The sequence below is a fragment of the Pan paniscus genome, chromosome 10 (assembly GCF_029289425.2).
Source record: "Pan paniscus chromosome 10, NHGRI_mPanPan1-v2.0_pri, whole genome shotgun sequence".
NCBI lineage: Eukaryota > Metazoa > Chordata > Mammalia > Primates > Hominidae > Pan > Pan paniscus.
The window spans coordinates 129,501,085-129,512,006 of NC_073259.2; the positions used below are offsets into that span (position 1 = coordinate 129,501,085).

Sequence of the window (10,922 nt, forward strand, 5' to 3'; positions counted from 1 at the left end):
TGGGTATTGGCAATGCCAGATATTCTCTGGAAATAGCAGAAAATTCTTTCCAAATGGCTTGAAATTTCAGTGCCCAGAGGAATATAGTAATCTCAAAGTTATTGAGGGCAAACTTACCTCTCCAGAATAGCATTCCCTGAGGATCCCAGAGAGCCCAGATTCCACTTAGCTTTAAACTGTGGGATTTGTGTTCCTTTTTAGGCGGGTGCCACGTCTATGTGGGCTTCGTGCTGTGGGCTGCTGAATGAAGTCATGGGAACTGGAGCTGTCAGGGGCCAGCAGTCAGCATTTGCAGGAGCCACTGGTCCATTCAGATTTACACCAAACCCTGAGTTTTCCACCTACCCACCAGCAGCTACGGAAGGGCCCAACATAGTTTGTAAAGCCTGTGGGCTTTCATTTTCAGTCTTTAGAAAGAAGGTGAGTTGGATGAAATGTTACATAACAAGACACATGGGTCAGAATTCTTGATTGTAGGTTATTTTGAATAGCTATTGAATTTTCATTTCTGTTTATAAAAATAGCAAAAGCTTAGTTCCATTAGCCATTTTCCATCTAGAAAAATACTTAATTGGAGGGATTATATTACTGCTCAAGTTTTATAGACATTGTTTCTCATGTTCAGGCATCCTTTCTCCTGAACTTTGACCTGTTTGTATCATTTTATTTTCTATTATGTTTATTTCCAAAAGCAAGAAGTTTGTTAAGTCTGTAGTTTTGTTCACAAATGATTTACTGTAACTATGATTCAGATTCAAGTTTCAAAAAAGTATCCCGTACCTTAACTTTCAAATGAATAAATGAATGCAATAAATTAACTACTCTTTAGAGATTCAACATAAAATACTTAGCTAACAGTTATTTTCACTAAGATGGAAAGTCATTCAGAGACCCATCATATTGGTAGGCCTCCTTGCTCTCTTTGATCTTTAGTTTAGTCTTTTGAAATACTTAAGGAAAAAAAATGTTAGCTTGCGGGAACAATGCAGCAAGCAGAAACGACCACATCTTAGTGCCCTCTTTAAGCTTCTCTAGTGGCAAGGCTTTGATTGTGATTAGGCTGTGTAGTTTACAGATTACTGTATTAGTGGGTCCTGTATTTTCTTGGATTCACCTTGAGAGATCAGTTGCCTTTCTCTTTCCCTGTCAGTCTGTTATGCTTTTTGTCTCCTGCTCTTTAAATGGAGGAAATTGTTCATGTAGGAAAAGACCAGGAAGTGTGATTCTGCTTTCTGCTCTGTGTGGTTCAAGCTCTGTTTTGTTAATTACATGTTTATACCAAGGGGTGGAAAGGTTTTAATTCATTAACACAAGAGTGTGTTTTTCTTAAAGTCCTATATTAGAACTTCTGTGAATCCAGACTGCCTTGGCAATGAATATTTTGATTTTCATGGCTTTTGAAACATGAAAATACCTCTGGAAATAGTCTGGTGCCACTGGGGACTTCACTGAGAACTAAAATTAAACTTTAATAGAAGGCAGAAAGAAAACTCATGTTTTCATAATGGTTTATATCTTGCTGTCATCAAATGCTTTTCTTTCTTCAGCATGTTTGCTGTGACTGCAAGAAGGATTTTTGCTCCGTTTGTTCAGTCTTACAAGAAAATCTCCGTAGATGTTCTACTTGTCACTTATTACAAGAGACAGCATTTCAGCGCCCTCAGTTAATGCGACTGAAGGTGAAGGACCTGCGGCAGTATCTCATTCTGAGAAATATACCCATAGATACTTGTCGTGAGAAAGAAGACTTGGTGGATCTAGTACTGTGCCATCATGGACTAGGCTCTGAGGACGACATGGACACAAGCAGTCTGAATTCTTCAAGGTCCCAGACTTCTAGCTTTTTTACACGTTCGTTTTTTTCAAACTATACAGCCCCCTCTGCTACTATGTCTTCGTTTCAGGGAGAGCTTATGGATGGAGACCAAACATCCAGATCTGGAGTGCCGGCACAGGTACGAGGGGGTAACTAATTACACCCAGGGCCCGGCACGCTTATTCTTGGCCGTATATGGTGGGGCCTTTAGTGCTTGATGACTTCTGATAAACTTCAAGTCATGTGCTGGAGTGAAGCTTCCACACCCAGCTGAACTCTGCACTTAAAGGCTGTCCTGATGTATAGTGTCTGCTGAGGTGCTAGGTGGCTCCAAAGTCTGCTGTCTGAAGGGTCCCAAAATAGCTCATCAGTCTCTTGGCCTTAGTTAATTTCTCTATCTTACACAGTTAGACACTAACTGTTGAAGAAATGGCTGTGAAAAAGTAGCACATACACATTTGTAGTGTTATGTGTTAGTGCACGTGTTTCAGTGACCACAGAAAACAATCAGTAGTGTAAGTTAGCCTAATGCCCATTTGTCTTGCTACAGTGAAATTGTTCTAATTTAGTTAATGAAAGAGCCATCTGAATTAGTGAAAAAATGTAGTTATTTACTAATTGTAATTAATAATATTGTCCCAATGAGGTCCTTGGACATCCTGATTGAATAACATGTAAAGGCTTGTAATTAATATTTACTTGTACGTGAGTGATTCTAAACTGCTGAAAGAAATGTTTTGAACAAATTTTTTCACGCTTAATTTTCTTCTCTGAAGAAGGGGGTTATTAAAAGTAGAGGAAAGCTGGATGCGGTGGTGTGAGCCTGCAGTCTGATACCTGGCAGGCTGAGGCAGGAGGATTGCTTTAGTTCAGGAGTACGAGGCTGCAGGTGTACCATGATTGCAACTGTGAATAGCCACTGTACCCCCAGCCTGGGCAACATAGCAAGACTTTTTTTTTTTTTTTGGAGGCAGAGTCTCACTCTGTTGCCCAGGCTAGAGTGAAGTGGTGAGATCTTAGTTCACTGCAACCTCTGCCCCGCTGGGTTCAAGCAATTCTCCTGCCTCAGCCTTCCGAGTAGCTAGGATTACACCCCAGTTAATTTTTGTATTTTTAGTAAAGATGGGGTTTCACCATGTTGGTCAGGCTGGTCTCGAATACCTGACCTCAGGTTATCTACCTGCCTTGGCCTAAGTGCTAAGATTACAGGCATGAGCCAACCGCGCCTGGCCAAGAGTGTCTTTTAATTAGTAAATGAATAAATGCAGAGGGAAATTTGGTCTAATTGCCTTCTAGATATAGTCCTGTGTCCTCTAATAATGTTTTGGTCAGTGATAGACCACATACACGGCAGTGGTTCTGTAAGATTATAATACCATATTTTTATTGTACCTTTTTTGTGTTTAGATATGTTTAGATACACAAATACTTATTACTGTGTTATAGCTGCCTACAGTATTCAGTACACTAACGTGATATATGGCTTCGTAGCCGGCCATGCCCTATAGCCTAGGTGTGTAGCAGGCTGTGCCATCTAGGTTTGTGGAAGTACACTGTGACGTTCGCATAATGACAAAATCGCCTAAGGACACATTACTCAGAACGTCTCCTAGTCGTCAAGCAACACATACTGTAGTCGTAAATTAGATAAGTCCATGCCAGGAGTTTTATTATTCTCCCAAATAAGAATTGGCATATTTATGCTGCAAACATAAGGCACAGCTGACTTACATACCCCTTTTGGGTATACACCACCATTTGGGTGGTGTGGATTGTTGGATGCTACAGTATGGTGCCTGGCAATCAGTAGGGTGGAATATTTGAAATTGGGAACCGACCTAGCTTATTGGAGAGCTATTGTCAAATATAGTCAAAAGAAAATATGTGAAGGAAGGTACATAACCCAAACTGAAGAGATTTGTGTTTTCTAAAGTGTTCTGATTGAGAAATTTTAAAAACTAGAATTAGCCTCAGCCATCAGTGAAGTCTAGAAAGCCTTCGTTGGAATTAGATTGTCTAAGTACGCTGTGGTAGGACTGAGATCTTTCAAATCAGATGCCCCTGATGCTTGGGCTGACCCATCAGAGCTTTAGCTTTTTTCTGTCTGCATCTTACAGGCTCCTAGCCTGTACAAACTAGCCATTTGCAGGTACTTTGATAATGACACAGTGCTGTCCCATATCCTTAATGGCTTTGGCATTCCATTATGGGACCTTCCTGAGAGAGTTAATACTCTGGTTAGATTTTATAACTTTACACACACACAGGAATTTGTGTTTTGAGCTAACTTTATGGAAGGTAGGTTCTTCATGCAATTTTGTAGGGCCCAACTTTTTGGAAGGGTCAGCAGCATTCTGAATCCAAAGATGTGCATTATGCTGGCTTTCTGGTCATCATGGGGAGCATCGATGACAAGGTTTTCTCTAGTGATAAATACGGATTGATTCCTGACCTAATCAGATACATTGTATAAGTGTAGGTACAAAGTGAAATCACTTCAGCAAACACAGAAGATGATGATGACGACGATGATGAGGATGATGATGATGATGAAGAAAACACGGAGGATCGGGTGAGGCCACCCATAAAATTTGGTTTCCCTGACATGTCAGCCTGACAGGAAGGGACAGTGCCCTGCGGACTTTCTCTAGATTAGTACAGGATGTTTCTTGTGGTTTGAATGTAGGACAGTATACTGAAACACTTCTAGGACTGCTGAGATGGCTGGGAGAATATTGAGGGCCAGTGATGAGTTTAGAGTGGGGAGGGTCTGGACTTATGGGACCAGGGCTAATGGATGCTCTGTGGTTTCAGAACCCCGGGCTCTCCAAGGAGAGAGTGAGAGCTTCACTGTCTGACTTGTCAAGCCTTGATGATGTGGAAGGAATGAGCGTGCGCCAACTGAAGGAAATTCTGGCTCGGAATTTTGTCAACTATTCTGGCTGTTGTGAAAAATGGGAACTGGTAGAGAAAGTAAACCGGTTATACAAAGAGAATGAAGAAAACCAAAAGTCCTGTAGGTTTATCTTTTCATTTTTTCCCTATAGTATTTTTCCTTAGGCTTTTAAAAACTGGGTTGTTTTTGTCACAATTAAGTCAAATTTATTTTTGAGAAAGCTGTGTACCATTTTACTGAGTATCAGTTAGTTACATGAGCCTGTTTATAGATCTGGAAAGTAGTAACTTCATTATGTGATGTTCATTATGGCTGTGAGACCACCACTGCCAAGTGAGTTAGAAAATTATTCAATTTGGTTTTTCTTACTATAATTAACTATTTGTTACAACCCTAATTAAATTCCTCGTCTCTGTAAAAATGCTTATTTTCTCACTAATGCCTTTGGCCGGCCAGTACCTTGGTTCTCTCAACTTTTAAATCTAACAGTAGGGGGAAAATTCCCTATAGCCCAGATGTTACATAGTTCTTAGCATCAACTATCTGTAGATTTCTGTGTAAGTCACAAAAAGCTGAGGTTAAGAACTTCTGAACTAGGCTGGGCTTGGTGGCTCACAACTGTAATTCTAGGACTTTGGGAGGCTGAGGCAGGAGGATCACTTGAGCCCAGGAGTTTGAGACCAGCCTGGGCAACATAGAGAGATCCCATCTCTACAAAAAAAAAAAAAAGCCAAACCAAAAAAACCTGGTGTGGTGGCACCAGCCTGTGGTCCCAGCTACTTGGGAGGCTGAGGGGGGAGGATTGCTTGAGCCTGCAGGGAGCCGTGGTCATGCCACTGCACTCCAGCCTAGGTGACAGAGCAAGACTGTCTCAAAACAAAACAAAACAGAACAAAAACTTCTCAACTATACATTGATGAAATTTGGCACAGAAATTCTTCCTCAGCTAGTAACACAGTCAAGCCACGGAACATTTATGGACAAGAAAAAATAATTCAGTTGTATTTATTTTTTTCTTTTTAATTGTAAAAAAAAATATATGTACTTAATATTTTTAAATTGAGACAGGGTCTCACTATGTTGCCCAGACTAGTGCTGAATTAGGCGTGGGCCACCATGCCTGACCCTCAGTGGTGTTCAGACTAACAAATCTTATGTTCCTATCTAGCTTAAACAGCCCTCCCATCATTAACTTTTATCATCTTGAGTTTTCTCCTTTAAAAGCTGGTTATAATACAGCATTTGTTGATGAACAGGTTTATGCCCAGAATATGCACAAAATATTTTGGCAATCCTACTTCAAAGATGATGTCACAATGGTAGATGCAGGAATCTTCACCCTCAGAGCTTTCAGAGGTCGTAGGCTGCTGGCTGGGAAATGGTTTTCTGGCAGTGAGGGGAGAAGTCAGTTGACTTCATAAATGTAAATAGCAACTATGTACAGTGCACAATGATAATGCCATTCCCACCCTTAAGTACTTTGCGGTGTAGGATATAACATGGTTGTTATTATGACAGCATGGTTTCCAGTGTCTTTCTCCATTAACTCACTGCATAATCTAACCCTAGTTCAATCTCTGGCTTGGGTGGAACACACATTTTGTTTTGAGCACAGCTGGCATCTTTCCTAGCTTGACTGGCTCCAAGTCACTACCAAGATTGTTCCCATATCCCTGACAAGATACTGGCTCCTCTGCTTTCCTAAGTTCTAAAGAGTGGGAAGGAACCCTCCACACAGAAGGGGAGACCAAGGCCCACTCTGATTTCATCTTGAGTTGCCTAGTGTCTTCTCCACTGGCACATCTGCCATCTCATCCCGTAGATCCTTCCTCCCCAGGTCCACACCCGTAGTCGTGGGCCATGAACTAAGACCCCAGATCACAAGAATCTCTCCCCATGAATGGCAGTAAAACATTTCTCTTAAATCTAGAGACTACTGACCTTTCAGGCTTGAATTCCTGTTCTGTTCCAACTATTCATGATTCCCTTTGATCTCCTCTGACCTGTAGAAAGGGAAGCACCCAAATCCATAGCCCTATGGCCAAATCTCAGGCTGGGGTTAACTTTTTTTTAACTTATTCATCGTCTTTCTTATTCACAGACTGGATTTTCTCAGATGTAAAGGTGGGCCAAGAGCCAGGACGGCCCATCTCTTTCAAGTTAGACTTCAGCAGGGCCAGGAACACAGATGGCTTGAGATGATTCTAAGGCTAGGGAGGGAAGGATGCACAATTATTCCTAACTTTCGTAAGAGGGGAACTAAGGCTCCTTTTCCTACTGAGATGAGGCTCCAGAGACTGTGATATTCCCAGGGCTACAAAGCTGGGGCAACTGAGTTAAATTCCAATAGCATCCTGACTCCAAAGCCCATCTACAGAAGACCAGCTGAGGGTTTCTTTTTCTAGTTACAGAAGTAATATATCCCTATCACAGATGTCTTGAATTAGACAAAGATATAAAATAGAAATACATAGCTAACATTTGTTGGGTACGTCAAGCATTTTATTCTTTACAAAACCCTGAGGTATAGCTTTTATCATTGTCATTTCTAGTGGAGAGAACCAAAGTGCAGAGAAGTTGGGATTATTTCTTGTACAACACTGGGGTGGCATTGGGCCTGCAGTGGTCATTCAGCAGGTGGCTGCTCAGCTTCGGACTGGGAGGGTGGCTGGCTGGCTGGCCATGCCCGAAGCCGAGGCCTTAGCTCTCTGTTGCCTTTCAGATGGCGAGCGGCTGCAGCTGCAGGATGAGGAAGACGACAGCCTGTGTCGCATCTGCATGGATGCCGTCATCGACTGTGTCCTACTGGAGTGTGGGCACATGGTTACCTGCACCAAGTGCGGCAAGCGCATGAGTGAGTGTCCCATCTGCCGGCAGTATGTGGTGCGAGCCGTGCACGTGTTCAAGTCCTGAAACAGGCTCCCCTCACCAGGACAGTCACCCCCAAACTTGACCCCAAACATTTCAATGCACAGAAGGGACTGGAAAGTTACTGTTCAAAGGCTGAAGCTATTTTAAAACATTATTTTGACTACTAAGTGGGGACAGAAAGATCCATCCTGAGTTGTGGAAACATTGGTCCATGCCGTGAGCCTGTCTGCCTGTGGACACGTGAGCTTCCCGGGCTCAGCTGGGCTTTATCACACATCCCGTGAACACTCATTGAAGTCAGCCTGTTTGCGCCATGTGGGCATCAGCCACTGCTGTCTTGGGAGGACACTTATCCTGTTCTCTTATTTCCCCTTCATCCTATTTTTAACTTAAACTGCTCAGATGTTTGAAACTTCTGTCCTCTTTGGATGAGATCAGTGTCCACAAGTGGCCGACATGGAACATGCTGAGCAGTGGCTCCTCTGAATGTTCACTTTATTAGTCATGTATATTTTAAATGCTAACATTTGATGAATGTAAGTTTCCACATTGTTGCTGTTTCTGCATTTAAACATAATTGGGAACAACTGACATTCTCTAGTCGACTGCCAGGGCCTTAGACTCCACATGTCCATTTTTGTTCAGGTACAGCTTTTTATAGCAAGGGCTGCATCTAGCTTCTTTTATTAGAAGTGTGTGTGCTAAATTCCTTATTAATGTGTAATCAGTTTACACTGTTTTGTATAGTGAAGGTGTATTTTCAGTGCTACCCGCTAGCTGATTTTAACTTTAGGAATAAAATTAGTTTTAAAAGCTTTTGTTTACATTGTCTTGGTCAGTTCCTAAATCAGGTGGCCTGGCCTAGCACCCCTCTTCAGAAGAGATGGTGGGAGCACCTTCAAAGATGTCACATGGGGGCCGGGTGCGGTGGCTCACGCCTGTAATCCTAGGACCTTGTGAGGTTGAGGCTGGAGGAATGCTTGAGCTCACGAGTTCAAGACTAGCTTGGACAACATGGCGAAACCCTGTCTTTGGAAAAAATTAGCCAGGCGTGGTAGTCCCAGCTACTCAGGAGGCTGAGGTAGGAGGATGGCTTGAGCCTTGGGTGTGGAGATTACAGTGAGCCAAGATCACGCCACTGAAATCCAACTTGGGTAACAGAGCCAGACCTTGTCTCAAAAAAAAAAAAAAGAAAAAAACAATGCCACATGAGCAACAGTGCTTACATTTCCTGCTTGCTTATCAGTAAGGTTAACTGCTGATGTGCTGTTTCTTGTGTCCAGGTATTGCGCTAGGTGCTGTAGTTGCCTCTGCAGTCCTCAAAGCAACTTTCTGAAATAAACATTGCTTTGCTTCTCTAACCTCTGAGAAGTTAGACTTGTCTAAAACCTCATGGTTAAAAAGTGGCTATGCAGAATTTGAACCTAGCTCTGATGCCACAGTTGCTCTTAACCCTTCCAGTACCACATAAGAAATGAGAAACTTGGGCCAGGTGTGGTGGCTCATGCCTGTAATCCTAGCACTTTGGGAGGCTGAGGCGGGTGGATCATGAGGTCAAGAGTTCGAGACCAGCCTGGTCAACATGGTGAAACTGTCTCAACTAAAAATACGAAAATTAGCTGGGCATGGTGGCGGGTGCCTGTAATCCCAACTACTCAGGAGGCTGAGGCAGGAGAATCGCCTGAAACTGGAAGGCGGAGGTTGCAGTGAGCCAAGATCGTGCCATTGCACTCCAGGCTGGGCGACAAGAGCGAAACTCCGTCTCAAAAAAAAAAAGAGGAACTTGAACTAGTATGCAAAAATGTTGTGAAATCTCTTTTAGGTCCAACTTGACTTGACTCAGGATGGTTGAGTTGAGACCAACTGTCATTTCAGTGCAGCTGGGAGTGGCCACTTCTCAGAGTCTGTTATCTCCTGACTCTGCAGTGAGTAACACATATGGCCTTGGGTGCTCAGAATTTATTAGTTCATCAACAGAGCTGAAAATACCTGTGAACACCAGGAGGCAGATGCCCCTGTGCTTTGGGCAGAAAGTTTGTGTGGCTAATAGTAAAGAAAAAAATTTTCTGCTTTTGAAGATCAAAGCATGTAAATCAAGGCCTCCCACTTGTCTGCAACCACAATTGGTAGTAACTGGCTTGAGCAGGTCATGGTTTCCCTTTAGAAGCAGCATAAGTTGCCAGAGTTTTGTGGGCACTTGTGCTTTTTGTCTAAACTTTTTTTTTTTTTTTTTTTTTTTTTTTCAGACAGAGTCTTGCTCTGTCACCCAGGCCGGAGTGCAGTGGCGCGATCTCAGCTCACTGCAAGTTCCACCTCCTGGGTTCATGCCATTCTCCTGCCTCAGCCTCCCAAGTAGCTGGGACTACAGGCACCCGCCACCACGCCCGGCTAATTTTTCTGTATATTTAGTAGAGACGGGGTTTCACTGTGTTAGCCAGGATAGTCTCGATCTCCTGACCTCATGATCCACCCGCCTCTTCCTCCCAAAGTAATCTTTTCATGAGACTCTGGAAATTTTAACATTTCCTCCAAATTGGTAACTTGGTGGTGGCAAGTCTTTAAATCCAGGCCATAGAAGCTAAGCAGTAGGTGCTGGTTTTGTCTAAACTTAAATTCAAAAATTCAGATTTATACAGTCTTAGTTTAAAGCAGTTTAATGTTTACTCTTAGATTTGTGTATTAAGTTTTAGTGGCTTCTTTATAGAAAGAGTACAAAATGCTTGGTGGATTTTTTAGATAGTAGTTTGAAGTAACCCTGGTTTATTAGCCAGATAACAGAAATGTCAGACAACAGAAATGTTTAGTGTAACAGGCTTGATACTTGGAAATTGGCTTGTTTGGCAGAGGGCAAGCATTTCCCCCTGGAATTTGAATTTTTAAACTGGCATGCCTTTCTACCCCCTCCCCCCCCTTTTTTTTTTAAAGACAGAGTCTTGCTGTTGCCCACCCAAGCAGAGTACAGTGGCATGATCATAGCTCACTACAGTCTTAACTTCTGGGCTCAAGCAGTCCTCCCGCCTCAGCCTCCCCAGGAGCTGGCATATAATGCGTACCACCATGCCTGGATAATTTTAAACAATTTTTTTTTTTTTTTTTTTTAGACAGAGTCTTGCTCTGTTGCCCAGGCTGAAGTTCAATGGTGCAATCTTGGCTTATCGCAACCTCCGCTTCCCAGGTTCAAGTGATTCTTCTGCCTTTTCCTCCTGAGTAGCCAGGATCACAGGTGCATACTACACTCCCAGCTAATTTTGTATTTTTAATAGAGACAGGGTTTTACCATGTTGGCCAGGCTGGTCTCAAACTCCTGACCTCGGGTGATTCGCCCGCCTCGGCCTCTCA

The 10,922-nt window shown here is 42.8% G+C and overlaps 1 protein-coding gene across 5 annotated transcripts in view; it reads left to right on the forward strand.

Annotated features, from left to right (window-relative positions):
• The window catches only part of RNF34 (ring finger protein 34), a 43,117-nt gene extending 34,716 nt beyond the window's left edge, over positions 1–8,401 (forward strand). For 3 of the 5 annotated variants that reach the window (XM_055096266.1, XM_003832361.7, XM_034934668.3), the window contains exons 3-7: positions 202–420; positions 1,548–1,955; positions 4,296–4,388; positions 4,631–4,832; positions 7,435–8,401. In XM_055096266.1, coding sequence (XP_054952241.1) covers positions 202–420; positions 1,548–1,955; positions 4,296–4,388; positions 4,631–4,832; positions 7,435–7,625 — 1,113 coding nt within the window. In that variant the 3' untranslated portion in view covers positions 7,626–8,401. The remainder of the gene's footprint in view (positions 1–201; positions 421–1,547; positions 1,956–4,295; positions 4,389–4,630; positions 4,833–7,434) is intronic. The other 2 variants (XM_034934669.3, XM_034934670.3) reach the window with 1 other exon arrangement.
• Positions 8,402–10,922: the final 2,521 nt, after the last annotated feature.